The following is a 21,612-nucleotide window of genomic DNA, read 5'->3' as shown; positions in this document are numbered from 1 at the left end:
ACTTCTGCTCATACACACTGGCGGAGGAAGAGGAGTGCGGGGGGAGTGCACTGCCCCTGGCAGTGCGATCCTGGTGGGACATGCACCAGCCCCGCCCCCACCTGCTCTCCACCCCCTGGTGCCAGAGCATGAAGCTCCGCCACTGCTCATACATGATCTTGCTCTCCATAACACCTGCAAACGTTTCAGGGCTTCAGTTCCCATTGGTCCATGCCCTGTAGTTTCCTGCTGAAATCATGTAACTTTTCAAACTCTTTATGTTCTGGGTTGTTGTCCTTTGTCCTGCTTTCGTTGTGCCGTAGCGCATGAGTTGCCCATCCTGAAGGCAACGGGGGAAGCATTGCAGAACGACAAATAAATGGTGTGTGTAAGTCCAGGGTAAATCTACTGCCAATACGCTATAGCGACATGCTGCAGAATACACCCGCGGAAGGAGTCACCAGTCTAGAGGGCCCAGTAACACAAATCCCAGGGTAGAACTTGGAGAAGGATTATTATTTAGCAGCCTGGCCATTCTCTGGACATTAGAATTGTAACCCTTTCAGTGCAAGACACATTCTGTGATTAATCTCTGTTGAGTTGAGCATCATCTATACCCTACAGAGCTCCATGTCAGGGGCTTTCCTCACTATAGGAGATGTGGAGAAAGGCAGATGATGGCAAATGAGAGTCACACAGTCGTTTTTTTAATCCAAAGAGCTGATGGCACTTTGAATGAGCAAATCACCACTTGTGATGTGGACACCTGCTCTTCTGTTGCTTTTGGTAAACATGTTTTGCTATTTTTGGGAAATTAGGTGGAGGTTTGTGGGGGGAGAATGATTTGATCAGAGGAAGAAAAGAGGTGTGTGCCCACACACACATGGGAATGGATGCATCTTTCAAGCTTCCCTCCACACTCTTACACACTTGTTTCCCGTGCCATCTACCCTGCATATCAGCACCCATTGCTTCCTAGAGATATTTTGCTCCAATGACCAGTGAAAATAAGAACCCTGCAGGATAGGTTTTTTTTAAAAAAATTAAAAACCCTAGTGGGGGAGGCTAGGAGAACCACACATTTCAAAAGAGCAGACAGCAAGCAGCTGGAGCAGACATGAAAAGAGCAGCTGCCCTTCAATCCTCTCCCCCCCCCCCGCCAACCTCAGACCCTCATGAAATCCTGGCACCCAGATGGGGCACCTAGGACTCTCCCCAGATATCCTGTAGCAGTTCCCCCAGTGAGCCTGGGTGGCCAAAGGAGAGGTGGAGGCAGTTTGCAGCTGTGCCTTCCCCAGCACAGCTCTTTCATCCGTCCCTAAATGGAATCACACGTCTCTGCTTTGCTGGGGGCAACCAGCAGAAACCAGGAATTAAGCATCTGGGCAGGAAATGTCCTGAGGAGCAGAAGGAGAAATGTATGCCCGTGAGTGAGTGAGTGAGTGAGTGAGTGTGTGTACGCAAGTGGAAGGTGGCAGAGCCATTCAAGGGCTACTTTGGCCCTTTAGGCCAATGTGGGGGAACCTTTTAAGCTTGGGGGCCAAATGGCAATGGTGGGTAGGGCCAGAGACGCAAATGGGCTGAGCAACACATTTAAATGTTATCTTTCCACAATACTCTAGTTTCTCCACACACTCCCACACTCCCCTCTGTGTCGTCCATTCAGGCAACCAAGAAATATCTTCTCAGCAGTCAAAGGACATATTCCAGTCAGGCAGAAACACTCATGGAGGGTGCAAAGTGAAAGACAGTGAAGGATATGGCCTGAGGAGAAGGGTTGTTGCCTGGGGAGACTTCTGAGGGCCAAACAGAGAAGTGCACAGGGCCAGATTTGGCCCCCCCAGGACTGAGGTTCCCCAAGGATGCCAGCTGCTTGTTCCTTTGGATGACACCTCCTTCCTCCCACTCGTCATGCCAAGAGTCTTGTCTCCATTCCGTGCTGGAAGACTCTGGCACCTCACTAATGAAGCCTTCGGAGGGATTTCAACATTGTGCTCTTCCATTCATTTCATCTGTGCAAGCATTGCTACTTGTCAGATGGAACTATTCTCCCCCTTCCCCCTCCCCACTGCCCACTGTACTAGGGGTGCTCCTGACCACCCTCCAAAGCTAATTCCAGGGGGCAGGGTGGGGTGGGGGTGAGGAGAGGGAAAGAAGTCTTTGTGCAGGTATTCCACTGAGGGGGCTGGTTAGGTGAATCCCACCTCTCCTATCGCCACAACATAACGGCCTCATTACCTTGGAGATATCCTGCCCATCAATTCGGATGCAGCCTCCCCACACATCGTAGAAGCGGAAGAGCAGGCGAATGATGGTGCTCTTTCCTGAGCCAGAGGGTCCCACCTGGGCAGAGAGAGGGGGTGAGGAAGGGTCAGTATGGGTACAGCCAGCAGGAGGAACGAGTAAGCAGGGGAAAGTGCTGGGGGGCCCCTTCCGTGAGACCTGCCACTGCTCCCATTGTAGCAGAGGCAAAAGAGGGAACACTGTTCATTCTAGGCAAAACTCTCTCCTTACCAGTGCAAGGGTCTGCCCAGGCATCACTGTGAAGGAAACATCACGCAGGACTTCCCTCCTGTGAGGAAAGTGAACAAAAAGCATCTCCAATATTCCACTGAGGCCCACCACATTTTCCTTCATCCTTTGAGCATCCGCTCCCCCCGTTACCTACCACAATCTCTTTACTATCTTCTCCACCCCCTGTTTTCCTGACTCACTACCCACCCAGCCAGCCACCCAGCCCTCTGGACCTTCCCCCTTACCCATCCACATAGCCAAAATGGACATTTTCAAATTCCACACGTCCTGCCAGAAACCGAAGGTCTGCAGCACCTGGTTCGTCCTTCACCTGCAGGTAAACAAATCTGTGACATCATGCATGGTCTTGGGCCTAACTAGGTAAGCCGTGTGTGCGGAAGCACAGGAGCTGCTGAAAGGGGGGGGGAGTGCAGGGTCAGTGGGTAGAGGATGTGGTTTGCATGCAGGAGGTTATGCCAAAAATCCCCCTCCCTTCAAATGTTACAAGGAGTCAGAGAAACACACTCCCTGAGAGGACATGGCCATCACAGCAACACTCTGAAGGCATGAGCCCCGTAGATTAATTGTAAGCTGTGTGAAGAGCAATTGCCTTTTGTTTTCCAAGCACACAGTGGCCTTTGAATTTTGGTGCTTGAGCACAACAGGGATTCAGCATCATTATCCCATTTCTGTCTTATCACCCAGTCCAGACAGTGAACAATCAGAGAGAAGCCACTTCCAAAAAAAACCCTTAAGTTGCTGGAGGGAAAGGAAGAGGTATCTAAGAGAGCATAGGCTAGCAGCTATTCACAGCAGCATAGATGTGGCCTAAACTCACTTCCTGCTCCTCGCTGAAGAGGTCAAACATGTTCTCCATGTCAACAAATGAGCTTTGGATCATTCTGAAAAAGAAAAAGACTCCATTGGACCACGCAGGGCCAGGTAGTGTGGGCGCTTGCTTAAGGTACTAAAAAGCACTCGGAGGCACAGGTGCATGGCACAAATGTGAATAATATTTGCATATGCTAATGCATGAGTAGGCAAACTAAGGCCTGCGACCGGATCCGGCCCAATCGCCTTCTAAATCCGGCCCACGGACGTTCTGGGAATCAGCATGTTTTTACATGAGTAGAATGTGTCCTTTTATTTAAAATGCATCTGTGGGTTATTTGTGGAGCCTGCCTGGTGTTTTTACATGCATAGAATGTGTGCTTTTATTTAAAATGCATCTCTGGGTTATTTGTGGGGCATAGGAATTCGTTCAATTTCCCCCCTCAAAATATAGTCCGGCCCCCCACAAGGTCTGAGGGACAGTGGACCGGCCCCCTGCTGAAAAAGTTTGCTGACCCCTGTGCTAATGTATATGTATTTAAGCTGCCCCTGAGCAAATTTAAATGACTGGGCATTTCACCAGGACTGCACTTTGTAAGTGCCCCCAGCTGTGGTTTTTGAAGATTTCACTTTTGTTTACTTTATTATTTTATTATGTTAGTTTATTCATATTGTTTTATTCAGTGTTGCTCAGCTCACGTTATTAAATTAGGTTAGGTTAATGTATCGTTTTTATACAATGTTACATATGGATTGAGGTTTTGTATTTACTGATATTTTATCTGTCATCTATCTATCTATCCTAACGCATTTTGAAATGTTAGCCTTATTGTTCATTTGATAATGTTCTGAGCTACTTTTGACACAGTTTTGTGTGAAAGCAGCATACAAATAAACCGATAATGATGAGATCTGGGGTGCTTGGGACAAAAGACTTGAGGCTTGGGCCTTTGGGCACCCCCTGCTAGGTGTCACTGAAGTGGGTGTGGGTCTAATTCTCTTCTCTGGTAAGGAAAGAGAAGGGACCGGGGAAGCCATGTATTTGCACTCCAAATATGGCAATCAATTAGACCCCAAGCATGAAAGCAAACCCCATCTGTCACACCTCCCCCACCAGCAAATGTTCCCAAACCTTTAACACATGTTCACACTAAATGATATCACACCTCCTTTGTAGCCATCTCTCATACTTCAGAGGATGGGGAGGCTAAGGGGCAACCCAAACTCTTTGGAGGTGGGGGAACGTCTCATGACACACTTACTAAACGCAGGCCTCATTTTCAAGTCTTATTTCAACTTCCTAGGACTGTGTTAGTCTTTATGGTGTTCTATCTTTGTTGCTAGGGCTGTAAAGAGATGATGCAAAAGGGATCACCGATCACCTTTGCACCAATGAGAGAAACTTTTGAGTTTGGCTCAATATAGTGGTATGAGGGAAATGTGGCTCATTACTGGCTTGGCTTTTGAGAAATCAATTTAGTATTGAATTTAATACTCTGTTCATTATTTTGCACTTGGCATAGGCAGAGGGCCTTTTCGGTAGTGGCGTCCACCCTGTGGAATGCATCCCATTAGATGTTAAGGAGATGAGCAATTACATAACATTTAGGAAACATTTGAAGGCAGTTCTGATAGGGAAGCTTTTTATGGTTTAATGTTTTACTATGTTTTTATATATGGTGGAAGCTGCTCAGAGTGGCTGTGGAAACCCAGTCAGATGATGATGATGATGATGATGATTTTAATATATTTAATACATGCTGGATACAGGCCACATTTGCATGTCACAGCAAGACTTTCTGTGCACAAGCAAAATTGCACCAGATTTTCTCCTCCAAAACAAACCATAATCCTTGGCTTACCATTATGAACAAACCAGGGACGATTATTTGTTTCATTCCCATGATCTGTAGCCAAAGTTTCTTTTGGCTTACTGACTGTGGAGCAAAATGAACTGCAATCTCTTATTTGTTCACAATTTAAGCCAAGAATCAAGCCAGGAGGAGCAAAGGAGTCCTCTTAGGTGCATTTACAGTGAACCATTTTACTGTAATGCGCAAACAGCCAATTTTCATCTTACATAGCCCTTCTCTTCTGGTATTCAATTTCTATTCAGAAATATATCTGTCCCACTTAAAAAAAAGGGTGGGGGGCTCGTTGCTCTCACCATATTCAGAAATCCTCCTTATAGTTTTCAAGCAAAATATTAAGGGGCAATGGACATTTGCTTGTTCTCTGCCTATGATGCCCTAACTCAAACAGGGCTCTGCCCTGCATTTCATGCATCTGTAAAGAGTTAATACATTCCCTGGGAGTTTTCTGTCTTATGGGATAGCAGGCCTGGTTGATTTAATCTGCTGTTTAAAGTCAAGTCTCAATTCCAGAAACCAGTCTACGTGCTCCTTTTTCCTTCTGGTTAAGGCTTCTCACATCTTGTCTCCATATCTGTTTGCTTCACATTACCTCGTCAGCCTCTGTACAACAATAAATTGACAAGTGGTTTTCTCTATGGATTATGGTTTCCTTCAGACACAGATTTTGTAGCCCTGTATGTGGTGGTACTTTACTGTTAGGCAAACCGCAGTCTGGGAGGTAGCAGCATGGAGACGCTGCATTGAACAGGCTTTCATGTAACACTGTCCAATTTTGCAATCTCTGTGTGTGTGGACAAAGTCCCTCAAATTTCATCAACACATGCCTCTCTGCATTCTCAAAATGCCTAACCAACACTACAGAACAAAAAAAGCCTATGGAGTAGGTTACCTGTAATAGGTGCCAAACCAGTTCAGTGGGGTGTACAGTTGGATGATGTATGTGCCAAAGAGAACATAATCGCCCACCTGGAGGGAACAGAGATGCAAGTCAGAGCCAAAATGATGATGTCTCCCTGCGGCAGAGTGTGGAAGCGCTTTGTCATCTTGTTTTTAACAGTCCAGCAGCTCTTCAAGTCTTTGTACAAAACTGCATTAGAGATCCCTCACCCCTTACTAGGGAAAGCAAAATGGTAGCTGTCTAACACAGAGCTGGATCTCCACCCCCCACAATCTCTCTCCTCCAGTGCCCAATTTCCCCTCAGGTATAAGGTATGTTTCTGAGAGAGAGTATTGCGATAGATTTGCACTACACTTCTCAAGTCCAACAGCCCACCATTAGGGCCCAGTCAGCCGTAACTCTACATGCATCTGAGAGGGAGCTGGTTGTTGGGTGATTCTGGTGAAGCAGAATGATAAAGGCTGATAAAGGTCAAAGACTTGTGCAGCACATAAATTCTTGCTCTCTGACCAACGAAAGCCCCATTAAGCCCCTCTTTGGTTTATAAGCCTACTACAAACTCAGACACACACACATTCCTCCCACGGCCCAACAAATCATGAGAGCTAGGAACAAACGGGCTGAAGAAGATAGGATGTTTGTTGTTGTGCTGCCAGGGAGATTGTGTTCCACTCGCTCGCGCAAGGCGGGGCCGGTTACAGATCAGGTTTGAGCTGGCTGTTTGTGGAACCTCTGTGCAATTCAGACCTAAACCTAGTTTTCAGAGCCAACGTGCACCTGACAGAGTACTGCATCTGCAGGACTTCATGAAACCACAAATACAGTAGGCAAACAGGCCAGATTGAAGGCTAAAGCCCAGCACTGTGGCCAAGGCAAAGTCTATTATTCAAATTGATTTCTTTTATACTTAACCAAGCTCTGTTTTCCTGTCATTCATATTTAACTTGCCTTAGATCTAGGAGTGAAAGGGCTCCCTCATCTTATGTCTTAATACTGCATCCCTTCCATTACCTCCTCCCCACTTTAATATACAGTATATATACATCCTTGTTCTCTCACCATCATTATGAGTGCGCTCCATGTGGGAATGTGTGTTTTCACATCTGGAGTACAAACCCAAAACATGCTGGTCTCTTTCTTCTAATGTTGGTGGAAACTAGCTCCCATTTGGTGAGGTTCCCCCCCACTCCCCTTTAGATCTCTTAATTGGTGACAAACCTTTTCCAGCCTTGCCTCTTGCTTGTGATTGCTTTTGTTCTCAAAGAGAGGTCTAGCTCTCCAATCTGGTTTCATTTTAAGCTTCTGCACCCTCGGCTGCCCATTTTTCTCAGCATGGGTTGAGCGCTGCGACCCTTCGGTCTCCACACAACTTTGAAATTCAGCAAAGGCTAATTAGCCCTTCACAAAGACTTTTGAGAAACTGCCAAACTCTTAGTCCCCCCCCCCCCGCCTTCCCTTCCCACAACTTAACCAGACCACGTCCTGCAATCTCCACTCTTGGGTTCTTAGGTGGCGCAAGCTTGTCCGCCTCCACAGCTCTCCTTGCAGCCTCTCTCCTGCTCACTTGCCTTTGTTGCATTTCACAGAACCGAAAAACACACTGCAAATACCCCCCCAAAATGTGTTGAGAAACACGTGCCCCTGTTTGTTTGTTTGTGTCTGTCTGTAGTTCAAGCTTCGTCAGAACACTCTACAAAGAGATTCAAGACCACTGCAGAGGCTTCCCTTGCCTCAGGAAGGCCAGTGGACTCTGCCTGGCAGCTGTAACAACGGGGAGAGTGGCTCTCCATTTCTCCAAGCAGAGTGATCCCACTTTGTAGAGGAGGCCCAAGCCACTCCTAGATTTGTGGGGCTGGCTGGCAACAGAACGGAAACTTCCTGTAGTGAGGGAAGCCCCATGTAGTCAGCTGCTCCACATGCTGTTGCCTCCACATAGAAAGAGTGACATGTGGCTGGGCTCTTAGCTACAGGTTCCATGTATTATTATTCATAATAGTAATTAGATTTATTACCCACCCTACCCCCTAATGTCCCATGGCAGGTTACAATACAAAGCAATACAATTTAAAACCAAATAGAAAGCACACACATACGATAAAAATCACACAAATATACAGAGATGTGTGTACTCAGAGATGCCCACACCATCTATGCCCCTCTGGCACTGCAGTGGGCAAGGACTTACATGGAGCCTCTTCTTGGTCACATAGTAAGCACACAGTAGGGATCCGGCCAGCAGCCCCACCCCGATCACTAGATTCTGGGTCTGGTTCAACAGTGCCAGTGATGCATTGACTTTCCATTCGGAGACCTGCCAGGAGGAGAGAAGAAAGTGGGCCACTGCAGAACCATCCTGTGGCCCACAGAGAGCACCCAGCAGATCCCTGAACCCTCCTACCTCCACAAAGCAGGGCGTTGTTGCACCCAGTTGCCTTCCCCTGCAAGACAACCAGCCATACAAAAACATACACCATATACCTGGAGGAGCAGAAATAGGGAAGAGGAGGAGCAGACAGTGTACCCCAAAGATAATGGAAGATGCAAGCCCAGTTGCCACACCCTGGTCCTTCCATACCTGGTACTTGACAATGGCATCATTGAAGCGGGTAGCCTCATAGTTCTCGGCATTGTAATATTTCACCTACAACAAAATCATGACACAGATGAGGCAGTGCCAGGCCAGGCCCCCTCCACTTGAAGCTAGAGCCTTCTAGTTTCCCTCCACAAACTAGAGACATTCACCCAACCTGGGGATTCAGCTTCAGATCAGCCGGCAGATGTCCTGCACTACTCAACTAAAACCTGGAGCCTGAGCTGTTTTAGGCAGTAAACCACCAAGAAAGGCTTGCTGCTAATCCTCGTTCTCCCCTCACACTAGGCTCACTAGGGCGGGGGTTTAAGTACCGTCTCAAAGTTCAGAAGTGAGTCAACAGCTCGGGAACGGGCTTCGTTGTCACGGGTATTCATTTCACGGCGGTACTTTGTTCGCCACTCAGTCATTATAATAGTCAAAGCTATGGAGAAAAAGAGAGGCCTGGAATCACTGAGGTGTACTCAGACAAAAACTATTCCTCAAATACAAGCAAAATTATGATCCATGTCAAGCATTTATTATCACCACAAATGTCAATACAAACTTACAGGATTATACATCGAGTATTCCCAGACAGAATGAACGGAAACCATTTTTCAGTCACATCCACAGAAACACCTAAGCCATTGCTTCAAAGGAACTTTATCTGTCAATTTAGTTACCTCAGAGATACCCCAAACTAATCATGCCACAATGAGCTTGCCAATGATGAGTTGGCATGATTTTTAGCAGCACCTAGGCTATTTTGCAGCAATAATTCAATAGCCCCTTGAAAATAACCTCGAAAATGATTCAAAAGTAAGGTTAAAACATAAAATCTAAGCCTTACACCAGATATTTCGTAGATTTTTTTTAATGATGACTAGTAAACTGGAGAGCACTAAGGTGAATCCATCATGCAGGACAAAAAAATCTGCTTGATTGTAACACAACTTTTAACACCCAAAAGTATATGCTTAACCTTGCAGGAGCAATACTATCAGCACACTAATTTGTATTTGAGATAAAACTTGTGAATTGTATTCAGCTGTATGATAAAGCACCAGAGCAGAAGCCAATCCTCAGAAGCTATCCTCTTGCTTTTGTGCATGCTGCTATTGTCAAAAGTTTTTTTTTATTACCTGATCACATTGCTCATAAATGATAATGCAATTCACCTATACTGTATCAGTCTTGGGAATATGTTTCTGGGCTCAAATGAAACAAATGAAGACCACCCCACCCACACTCACAGTCTCCCCCATCAGATCCCTTCTCTCTCTTTCCCACAACCTTACTCACAGCTGCCCAGCACTCCACAAATGCACCTCCAACCAGGACCACACTTTAGCCCACCTCAAGACGCCACCAGTCCAAGCCACCCTCACCACCCTTATCTTCCTGGCCCGCTCTTCTACCTACAATCCCAAATACCTGTCAAGTGAAAGGCATGCTAATGGGCTTCTAGAGTAGCTGCAGTGGTGGAAACCTCCCCAGCCGCCTTACCTCCTGGGGTCCCCCGCTGCAAGCACTCACCGAGATAAAAGCTCATGCAGAGGAAGATTATAAGGCCGAACCAGGCACTGAAGGTTGTGGTGAAATACACAATTGCAATTATGATGTCGGCTATCGTGGGGAAGATGCTGAAGACAATGTAGCTGCCGGATAGAAGGGGGGGCAAGTAAGGTCACGTGATAGGCAAGGTCACACGGCATGCAAGGGCCACCCACATCGCCAGGAGAAAACACGTGAGTGCAGGCACCCCTGAGCCAGGACTGATGGAGAGCCCTCCACTGGCCAGGCCCACCAGCACACCTGAGCAAGTTGTTGATGCTGCTAGTGCCTCTGTCGACACTGCGCAGCACCTCGCCCGTCTTGCGACCAAGGTGCCACCGAAGGGAGAGGCTGTGGAGGTGCCTGAGGAGCTGGACCTGGATTTCGCGGCTGGTGAACTGCTGCACGCGGATCCACAGGAAAGTGCGCATGTTGCTAATGAAGCCAGTGGAGCCTAGAGAGAGAAGAGCAGGGGTTGGCTCCTGTGGTTGTCTTCTGCTTCCAGTTGAAAACCTGCCTCCTACCACTGTCACCTTAAACAAGAACTGTAACTCAGAAGGATCTGACAAATGGCTTCTATTGCCTTGGAACTACCTTGGAGCCTTCAAGCATCCCTGAGCGCAGGCAAAGTTCACTCTGAATGTCACTGTTCTAGGGGCTGCTTTTGCTGGAGCTGAGGACGGTTGGTTCTCCACTGCCAACTATACCTTCCTGGGAGCAGACAGGGGACTCCCGGGCATGTAGAAGTATATTTGTTTGCAAATTAAAAGAAAACAAAAAACGGCCAAAGGGTCTATGCTTAGGGGCCTATGGGATCTACTGAACGCTGAGGGCTCATGAGGGTGCCAAGTTTGGGGTAAATCGGGGGTAGGGGACCTGTAGCCCTTTGGTTGCTGTTGGACCCAGTCAGCATGGCCTGTGACCAGGAAGAGTGGGAGTTCTGGTCCAACATCACCCAAAAGGCCACACGCTCCTCACAACGGATTAACGGAACCACCTGCTTTCTCAGTATGCAGGAAGGCTAAAAATGGAGAGAAAGCACAAACGGATGGCGATGGTGGACACAGGTAATCCCAATGCAGCCTCAGCCAAAGCGCACATGTGCGGGTGTGTACGCACAACAACCGACTCACCAGCACCTCCTCCCTGGAGGAACTTGAGGGCCGCATAGATGCAGACAGTTTGAAGCAGGATACGCCAACTAGCCCCTGTTGTCAGATCGTTCACTGGAGGACAGGAAACAATAATCACTTTGAAGGCCATAACCAAAGGGGTAGCCCAGAGCCCAAATGAAGTCCCACAAGCCTCTCCATGTGGCTCTCAGACACTCTCGGTATCATACACATACTGGATCTGCTTTGCACCCTCCTTGGGTGTTTTTGCCTGGCTGGAATGTGCCCTTAAGCTCTGATAATGCTTTGGCTGCCCAGATGGAGGACAGAAGGGTGTGTGTGTTTGTAGAAGCTAGCCTATTGTACAGAGGTACAATCTGCACTGCTGTACACACCTTTGCCCCTGGCACCACCCACCACTGAGATGTGACCCTTAGAAGGTTGCCCAGAAGGGAAAGTGGCCCTCGGTCTGGAAAACATTCCCCACCCTTGCCTTAATTCTGCTGCAATGTTGGTGACTCCGCTTCATACAAAACAGTCTCGAGACAAGTTACAGCACAAAATGTCTAAACATAATCACTACTAAAATTAACTAGCCAGGAAAAGCCCACAAAAATAGCAGAATGAAATGTCTGGGGAAAGATAAAAGTTTTGCCAGGCAATGAACAGGCATTCAAGTGGCCAAGTCTGTTTGGGGAGAGTGTTCCATGAAAGGAGGGAATGAAGGGTTGTGACGAGAGGAGTCACCACTGAAAAGGCCTTGTCTCTTGTTAACACGCTCCAGACTTCTAGGAGGAACACTCAGAAGAAGAATTCTGAGTCTAGGCTCTCACATTGCTTCCAGCAAGATGCTACCAACAGAAACTGATCCCCAAAGACATCATGGGAGCCCTGTGTTATACATGCAGTAAATGCATGAAAGTTCTCACCTTACCTCAAAACTTGGGGGGCAGGGAGAAGGCCCTATCTGTGGCAGCCCCTAAGTTGTGCGCCTCCCTCCCCACAGAGGTAAGTCTGGTATCTTCATTACACAGCTTTGGGTGAATGCTGAAGGCACACCTCTTTACGCCAGCTTTTGTCTCAAGCCATGCACAGTCATACAGTGGGGAACTGAGCCCAGGCAATAGGTCCCAAATACTGAGATGCTGCTATTTTTGGGGGGAAAGCATCATGAAACTTGATATTTGTGCCTAGGCAACAAAGATCTCAAAGCTGGCCTGGATGGAGAAGGACAGAGCTACTTCAGCAGATCAAGAAAAAAATGCCTACAATTAGCTCCCCTGCATTCCTGCCTGAGAATGATGGCTGTATCTACGAGTGTTAAGGAAATGCCCAACACCTACCTGTTGTAGTCTCATCCCCTGAATCTCATAGGCTGCCCAGGGCTATAGGGCACTGCTGCGTAAGGAGGAGGCAGGGCTGCCACAGAACAGGCAGGGGTGGGGAAGAGGTATTATTGCGGGCAAAAGCCTGAGCAAAACTGTTTGGATCGGGCTAGGGTGGGTGGGTGGGATTTCATCATCAGTTTTGGACTGTGATGGACAGGCAGCACACAGCTTGATGAGCGGAAAGTGGCCATCTCCCACTCCTGTATCCTCCTGATTTCAAAGCACCAGCTTTGGGGTTTCCTCATGCCCCAACCCCCCCGACAAACCCCACCAGGCATTATAGCCTGAAAGCTTCCCACTTTGGGTCGGATCCTGCTCTCCTGACACAGAGCTCTCCTCTGATAGTCCCCCTCCTTGTTTTGCATACCTCGTACTCATCCTGCCCCATCCTTTGCTGGGAAGGACACCACCGGTGGAGTCTCCTGGCTTCCTTTATTCTCTTTCAAGGCACCACACAGCCACAAAGATCCCACCCCTCCCACCCCACTGCTGGGCTGCTGGGAGACCAGGCAGAGGACACAAAGGCTCCTTGTTTGCTCCCCGCCAGCGGCACTTTGCTGGGTAATCCTAACTGGCAGGGTGGGTGACCCCATCTGGGAGTGCCCCTCCTTTGCCTTTCATTCTCTCTACATGGGGGGGGGGAGGATCCCCTTCCCCCAACCCAACTTGCTTTACCCAGCACATGGTGGAGAGTGTTAATCCACCCTGTTCCCAAGCACAGGTAGAAATGATCCTCTCACGCGTGGAGAGAGGTTGGCATCCTTGCGGGGTGCGGGGAGGCAGTGAGGATGGGCAACCTGGAACAGAGACCTCACTGCTGTCATTACATATACCCACAGGGTACTTTTCATTTTAAAATAACTGTTTTGCAATATTTTATTCTATGCAACTACCACGAGGTAGGCTGTTCCCATTCCGCAACACAGCGAACTGAGACCGTACAACAGGGAAGCGGCTAAAGCTGCAGAACGGGCCTGTGGCAAAGGTAGGATTTCAACCCAGATCTCCCAGACTGAATCCCAGACTTGGAGGTGTGTCATCTTTCCACCCACTTCTGCTTCATTGCACCTCCTTCCATGCCTTGGCAAAAAACGGCAAGAAGGAAAGCGCAGCAAAGCTACCTGGGGTTTGGTGGCCATATGTAGCAGCCTGACAGAGGCCTGGTTCACCCATCACAGAGCTAGATGGAGCACTGCTCTGGACCAGCATGGCCTGCCCCTGTTCTTAAGTCCGTGCTGCAGGTAAGAGCATTTGGGCCCAGGAATGGCAGAAACAGCAGCTCAATGTGCCGAGGTTGCTGGCAGGTTAGGCGATCTGGCTGAGATCTGGAGGGTGCACCCATCTCCCCCAGGTGGGACGGAGAAGAATATATCTGCTCAGCAGCTGCTTAGCATGTAGGGCAGAGAGCTTCCCCCACTCCTGAATCCATTCCCATCGAGCGATTTGGTATGCAGTTTGCAATTCCATGCCTCCCGCCTGCAATGACTCCTTTGTAAAGTCTAAAAGTCAGGGCTGAAAGGCAGGTCCGGAGTCCATCCTCCCCTATTCAGACACCTCTCAATAGCTGCCCTGAGCTGGCACTTGCACAGCCCACCGGGGCATGGGAACCTGGCACACACCAACGGCTTCTGCTAACAAAGGCAGCGCCCCTCCTCCACGGCCTGCCCACCTCTTCCCCACCCCCCACCCCAGAAGCGCAATGCAGAGTTAGTCTGGGAGTAAGCAAGATAGGAGGTCACCACAGGACTCAGGGCAGAAGCCTCAGGGAGATCCAAGAGGGTCACTAAATTCCCCAAGTCTTCCTGTACCAAAGTCTTCTCCCAGTTCCCCAAACTAATGCCATATAACTTCGCAGATTCAGCTGGAAATGCAAGTCTCCTTCTACTCTTATTAAACGCGTTCCTAAACAGGAAAGTTGCATCCTGTTGCACAAAGTTCAAAATGTAAGTTTGATGGAGAAGATTGGGCTGGGAGGGAGGGAGGGAAGCCACAGGAGAGCAGGGATGAGATCCTGGAGGTGCGTAGGGAGAGTCAAGCTTGGTAGAGAAAGGGAAACAAGAAGGCTTTGAAGAAGAATGGGGTCGAATGGAGGAATGTAAACACAGGGGCGGAAGCAATTCCTGCTCTACCTAGTTTGCAAAAATGAGATGGTTGCATTCTAGAGACTGCAAGCAGGAGGGGGTGCCAGATTTTTTTTAACTGGCATATTGGGGAGAGGCAGTGCAACTCCCTTTACCTTCCTCTATCATCAGCTATTTTTATATGAAAAACCATTCAAAAGTAAGACCAGGCAGAAGGCCTTCTTGGTGGTGGAACGCCCTCCCTTCAGATATCAAGGAGATAAGGAACTACATAACTTTTAGAAGACATCTGAAGGCAACCCTGTATCGAGAAGTTTTTCATATTTGATGTTTTGCTATGTTTTAGATATGCTGTAAGCCACCCAGGGTGGCTGGGGAAACCCAGCCAGATGGGTGGGGTATTAATAATAATAATAATAATAATAATAATAATAATAATAATAGCCTCCACCCCTGCAGTCCCAAGTGGTACAGCAAAGAACCCCCCCCCCTCAACCTCAGTGCACTGCCTCTTTCTTCTTCACAAGGCTTGAGGGGCCTCTAGGGCCTGAGGGCTGCATTTCTTCCTGGACAACCTTCCAAGGACCACATGCCAGTGTTGGGCGGGGCCACAGGCAAAAGTGGGCTGGGCAACAAATGTAAATTTTAGCTTTGTGCAGCAGCCCACTCTCTTCACACACCCTCCTCTGTCCTCCATCCAGGTAAGCAAGAGGCATTCTCAGAGTTCAAGGACACATTCCAGACAGGCAACAACGCTTTGGGACGTGATGCAGGGCCGGTGAGGGGCTCGGCTAGAGGAAAGTTCTGAGGGCCAAGTAGAGAGGTCTGGGGGGCCACACTGGCTGTCCACCCTAGTTCTAAGGGGCAAGAGGAACTGGGAGCAATGCGGTCAGTCAGTGTGACGGACTCAACAGCCCTGTTTACTTCTTATGACTGGCTGCACCTCAAGAGATCAAGCTCTGAGCACACTGTCCCAGTATTTAAAACAATAATAATAATAACCAGAGCTTGTTCTCATATGGGTAGTCGGCCTCCAGTACCAGGCAAGGAATCTATTTTAAAACTGCTTTTCCCCATGCCACAACAAGGAGAGTGGCTGGGGCAACCCAGCACAATATGCAGGGTATAAATAATAAAATTATTGTTATCTATATAAGCAGCTCCGCACCACCTCAGGCCCTGGGGCTCTCTCTCGCACCTGATGGTGCGTGCTTTGGAAGCCCTGAGCCCTCATGCTGTGCTGGACATGCCAAGCCTGTCGCTTAAACGTGTCAAGGGCTCTGCAGGCCTTAAGGAACCAGGCTGCTTAAGGGCCTCTTCAGACATTACACATTGAGCGAGTGCCTCCAAAACTAGTGCTTAGAAACAAGTGTTTGATAAGGACCCGCTCCCTGGAGAGCTTCCATTTGGCTGCAATATCTGTATCCAGCCAAAGGCCTCCTGGCTTTTGGCGGGAAGGTAAACGTTTCCATGCGCTGCCCTGGTTCGCCAGAAGCGGCTTAGTCATGCTGGCTACATGACCCAGAAGCTGTATGCCGGCCCCCTCGGCCAGTACAGCAAGATGAGCACCACAACCCTAGAGGCATCCGCGACTGGACCTAATGGTCAGGAGTCCCTTTACTTTTACCTTTAAGCAGCCCCAAAGGTTGCCCTTGGCCCCTTCTCTTCCCTGTAAGTCCTCTGCACATTTGCCAATGCCTATATCAGGGCGCCCTCTCTTGGTCAATTCAGAATACTTGTCCAAACAGAGGTTCTGTCCTCTCCCCAAACCCCATTCTAAGAGAAACCCCTGGCATTAATGCCAGGCCCTCTCCCATTGCACATCCACCTCTGCTAGGGGCGGCAGCACTATGCCTCCCTGGAAGCAGCCCTTTCCACTTACCAATGTACTTGTAGTAGAGGGGCACGAAGACGTTGATGCCACGCTCCAGCCCCATCAGCATCAGGCAGACGATCACCAGCCCCTGCAGTGGGTAGCTCCCCTTGGGCCACATGTACTGTATGAGGAGGCTTATCTTCCGGCCCAGATCTCTCCAGGTGGAGCGATTCTGTCTGGCATCTGGAAGCAGGGGCTGAGACACAGAAAGGACAGTGAGTAGGGGAAGGGGACTCTGCTTTTTGGCAAGGAATATTTGGGGAAGGGGACCACAACAACCTATTCAAATGGCATCTGGGCAAAGATGAGAGCCAACACCTGGGAGGGGGCAACTGAGCAAGATGGGGGGGGGGGCTATGGTCACTTCTCAGCAAAGGGCACAGAGAGCATTTCAAGTAAACACAACTGGAAAGGGAAGCAAAACCTTGAGAGTCACAGAAATTGAGGGTTCGGTGCAGGAAGTGTTCAGGAAAAAATAGGACTAGAAAGGCGCAGTGTTGCAAAATCTTTTTTTAAATGTTTGAATAGGACTCCTTTACAAGAAAGAGCAGGATATAAATTTAAGAAATGAAATGAAATATATATTCAGAGGGTCCACGGTGTCCAGATTTTACTGTATGAAGCAGAACCACCCCAGCGCTAGGACTACAGTGACCTCCAATCTGGCCCAGTATTCTCAAGCAGTTATAGTGGTATAGGAATACAGTACTTGAACCACATAATGACACTCACCAATAAATGCCGCTATTCCAGCAAAAGAAGTGAAATTACAGATTACTCCAAGGACCATTAAGGTCCTTCTAGTATAACATTCTGTGATCAACTAGATGTTCCAGGAGATTCACAAGATTTGGTGTCATGGCAAACAGCTGTTGGTTTTGCCCTCCTCCATCAATTTATTATGGCAGGAGTGGGGAACCTGTAGTCCTCCATACATTGCTAGACTACAACTCCCATCATCCTTGACTATTGGCCATGTTGGCTGGGGCAGAGGGGTGCTGGAGTCTAAGAACACCTAGAGGGCCAACAGTTCCCCTTCCTTAATTAATCACATTTTTTCATAGCTGTCAAGTGTCCCTTATTTGAAGGGACAGTCCCTTATTCCAGCGCCATGTCCCGCTGCTGTCCCTTATTGATGGATGTCCCTTAAATGATGTCCCTTAAATTTCAAAGGAAGCAGCTCCTCTCCCTCCCTCCCTGCCGGCCAGGGAGGAGGGAGGCTCCAACTATGTTGCTTGGCTGTGTTACTCACCCAATAAGAAGTCTAAGAACGACTGGGGGGTGGAGCTTGCATGCCTTGTGTGTGGCTAGTTAATGCAAGCTGAGGGGTTTTTTGAATGCTGGACGCCATTTTGTTGCACGTGCTGCTGCAAACTTTGCAGTGCAAAGCCAGGCCGGGGAGCCATCTTAAGTTGAGGCTGCATACGCCTTGTGGTGCATGTGACTCAGATTCTATTCAGTTGAACCTTTGGTTACAAAGTTGGTTAGACAGTGTTCTCGAAGCTACCAGCATGAGTTTGATCAGACTGCAGGAGGACAGGAAGACTGGAGTGCCTGGAACAGGTGAGGCTGCAGGTCCCTTATTTTGGCTGCTGGTCCCTTATTTTGGCTGCTGGTCCCTTATTTTCAAGGCTGCTGGTCCCTTATTTTCAAATCTGTAAGTTGACAGCTATGCATTTTTTCCCCAAACCCAAATACATTGCAGAAGCTAATTTTTAATATTGCAGAATTAATACAAGACATTGTGAACATCTGTTTAAATTGCATAATTGATATAGGTCACAGAGATCAGATTTTCTGGTTGCAGAAACGGCACTGATGGCATGGGCAGCAAATTCTATTTTTTTATTGATTATTGCAGAGAACATATACAAGAAATATCCACAGTGCCACCTGCTGGAGCCTATTCACTTTCACCTTCAGCTTTTTCCTCTTTTTTTCCTTTTTTTTTAAACCAACAAAAGTGATTCTCCAACAATGAACTTTTAAAATATATATTAGATAGAACTCAACTCTTTTGCACAGTTGCAAAATTTCCTTCATTAGCCACCAGTGTAAAAGGGAGCAATGAACATTCAGCTCCATAACTCACTCACTCTGTGGTATTATCTTTGTCTATAATGCGGTGGGGAATCTTTTTAGGACCACCCAGCGGGCCAGATGTCTGTCTGTACCCCAGAGGCCAACTTGGACATTAGATGATTGGCATTCATTTTGATTTTAAAAAATCTGATCCCACCCTACTTGATTGACACATCCATATCTAACTTGCCTCTCTGTAACCTTTACAACAGCCCTAAATGTACACAAGTACTCAATCTCTCACTAGCCCAACAGTCAATGGGAAAAGGGCCACTGGTAAGGTTAGTCAACAGTTTTGCCTCAGGGCACTCTGAGTGCCCCACCTCACAGGGAAGTTTCGTGCCACTGAACCAGCTAGGCACACTTGTTTCCAAACCTCCTCAACCCCACACCTTTTGTGAACTTTTCCCTACAGCCTGCAATCTACTCTGAAGGTGCATTCTAGCATTGCCAGTTCTTTCCATCCAGAGGTTAGCCACTGAGGCTCCTGTGATATTAACATCTTTAAAATTCGGATAAATTCAACAGGTGCTGCTCCCACCCACCCACCCCACTGCAGCTCCAGGACCACAAAAGCAGCATGCACCTGTTGATTTTTTTTCAGTGTCATATCATTGGTTAAAAGCTCCTGATCTGTATGCAGGGATTAACTGTAAAACCACTCTGGAAACTGTAGTTCTGGGAAGAGAATAGAGGTCTCCCAACAACTCTCAGAACCCTTAACAAACTACAGCTCCCAGAATTCTTTGGGGGGAGTCATGACTGCTTAGAGTCACAGTGCTTTAAATATATGGTGTGAATGTGGCCCCTGTGTGGAACTGTAATACTGTTTCAAAATGGCAGCTATTTTAAAGAGAGAAACCGCAGCTACAGGCTCTTCTTAACAGAGTAGTGCTTCTGGCACCAATAATGTTATTCTAGTTCCCTCCCCGCACCCCCTGCAACTGGTTCACGGGGGTGGAATTAACAGGATAGACAGAGACAAGCAGACGTAGAAGAAGAATTGGGCTGTTTAGGAGAAGAGAAACCTACCTGACTGTGCTCCACGTCGCGTTCATCTTCATTGATCAGCAGCATGTAGGGTTTTCGGGGCAACCCTGGGGCCTTTATCCCCAGGGCAAAGAGGGCGAAGGTGCAGAAGTAGCGCAGTAACCACAGGCTGAATTGTACCTGGAGGAGGTTGATCTCATGTCAGATGTGTGTCTCGCAGTGACCCACCTGCCCCGCTTTGCTCCCCACTGAAAGCTACAAACCAGGCAGTGCTTCCTTTCTAAGATCCAAACCAAGAGTCAAATGGCTTGGAGTGGAGAGAGGGAAAGGCCCATTAAAGGTGGTATTTTTAAACTTGATTTATTATTTAAAATCTTTTTGGGCATTTCATTAGCCAAAAGCATGATTTGAGCCAATTGACCAAAGACTTGCCAAGTATGTAAAAACATTGGAACTAGAACACAGATAATTATCCTATATCACATAATCTAATTCCTTGCAGAAAACCCCAGGATACAATCCCTCCCAGAAGCTTTAAGGAACATTTGGTGATAGATGGTCCTGACCCCTAAAGAATTGTGAAGATGGCTTGACTGCATTTGCTTCCTGTTGCTTCCTGAAGCCTGTTCCTGTTTGAAGATGCCTGCAGTTATGGCAGATGGCCAGCAGGGGGAAGTTAGGTCATGTGACTGAGGTAGAAAGGGAGAAGAAGGCTGAAGCTGTCTGGAATGGCAAGGCAGGAGGAGGTATTTGCTCCTAAATGTGAGTTCTTGGTTCCTCTGTGGATGAAGAGTGAGGGGCCTTCACACCCATCACTGCAATGAGATGACATCTTGACGCGAAAAAAGGTAGGCTGCAACTTGCAAAATGGCTTCACATTGTTGGCCAAAAACAAACAAACCACCCAAAAAAACACAACATGTCTAGTCTGCTACGCTGGATTCACATGTTCAAACAAACCACAGTTAAGCTAGGCTTAACTAGCTTATTTATATCCCACCCATCTGGGAATCTCCAGGTAGGGCTGGAGGGAGAGCTGTTGCCAGCCTTCCCCAGTCAGGAGCCCTCCAGGTGTGCTTGGACTACAACTCGCATGAACCTCAGCCACATTTTGAAAACCCTGGAATATGAGGAGTCCCATAAGCAGGTGTGTAGACAGTGGGCAATTCAGCTGTACAGTTGGGGTGGGGGAATAGTGGTCAGGCCCTAATTGTTACATAGAATCTGTGGCATGGAATCAGTTCTCTACTTTCCAGTCTCTTGCTAAAGGGTATTGCCAGAGGGCAAGGATGTTAGTTACTGATGTAAAGAAATGTGAAATCTCAACTTGTGGCTGGAAAGCCTTTTTGGTAGGACTTTGTGCTGAGTCATTGGGCAAAGTCCCCTGCAAATTATTCAGCAATCTCCTCTGTGTGTGTGTGTGTGTGTGTGTGTGTGTGTGCGCGCGCGCATGTGTGGTTGTGTGGAAAGGGGGAGGAGCACACACCACTCATGTCTAAAGCTTTCTGTAGCTCAAACAACAGTGACTCAGCAAAAATGGGCTGGGAAGAAGGCGCCAAGTAGTGGCTGGTACTTAAGAGCAACAACTAGCAAGTGTTGAAATCAGCAGGTTTATTTGGTTCTAATCTTCTCCCATCTCCAAATATTCTACCACCCTGCCAAAAAAATCCAGGATACAGTGGTACCTCTAGTTACGAACTTAATTTGTTCCGGAGGTCTGTTCTTAACCTGAAACTGTTCATAACCTGAAACTGTGCTTTCACTAATGGGGCCTCTTGCTGCCGCTGCACTGCCAGCAGACGATTTCCGTTCTCATCCTAGGGCAAAGTTCTCACCTCGAGGTAACTCTTCCAGGTTAGCG

At 48.0% G+C, this 21,612-nt stretch overlaps 1 protein-coding gene across 2 annotated transcripts in view; it reads right to left on the bottom strand.

Moving 5' to 3' along the window:
* Window positions 1-21,612, bottom strand: part of ABCB6 (ATP binding cassette subfamily B member 6 (LAN blood group)) — a 28,177-nt gene that overhangs the window by 4,225 nt on the left and 2,340 nt on the right. For both annotated transcript variants that reach the window (XM_079953436.1, XM_079953435.1), the window contains exons 3-15: window positions 19,794-19,931; window positions 16,686-16,875; window positions 11,356-11,448; window positions 10,484-10,676; window positions 10,205-10,326; window positions 9,001-9,110; window positions 8,672-8,737; window positions 8,282-8,407; window positions 6,088-6,164; window positions 3,332-3,395; window positions 2,739-2,824; window positions 2,494-2,551; window positions 2,218-2,322 (exon numbers count right to left, since the gene is read on the bottom strand). In XM_079953436.1, coding sequence (XP_079809562.1) covers window positions 2,218-2,322; window positions 2,494-2,551; window positions 2,739-2,824; window positions 3,332-3,395; window positions 6,088-6,164; window positions 8,282-8,407; window positions 8,672-8,737; window positions 9,001-9,110; window positions 10,205-10,326; window positions 10,484-10,676; window positions 11,356-11,448; window positions 16,686-16,875; window positions 19,794-19,931 — 1,428 coding nt within the window. The remainder of the gene's footprint in view (window positions 1-2,217; window positions 2,323-2,493; window positions 2,552-2,738; window positions 2,825-3,331; window positions 3,396-6,087; window positions 6,165-8,281; window positions 8,408-8,671; window positions 8,738-9,000; window positions 9,111-10,204; window positions 10,327-10,483; window positions 10,677-11,355; window positions 11,449-16,685; window positions 16,876-19,793; window positions 19,932-21,612) is intronic.

The sequence above is a fragment of the Podarcis cretensis genome (genome assembly GCF_951804945.1).
Source record: "Podarcis cretensis genome assembly, chromosome: 1".
Taxonomy (NCBI): domain Eukaryota; kingdom Metazoa; phylum Chordata; class Lepidosauria; order Squamata; family Lacertidae; genus Podarcis; species Podarcis cretensis.
The sequence above is the reverse complement of the archived record's forward strand: the minus strand, read 5'-3'. Positions and strand labels throughout refer to the sequence as shown.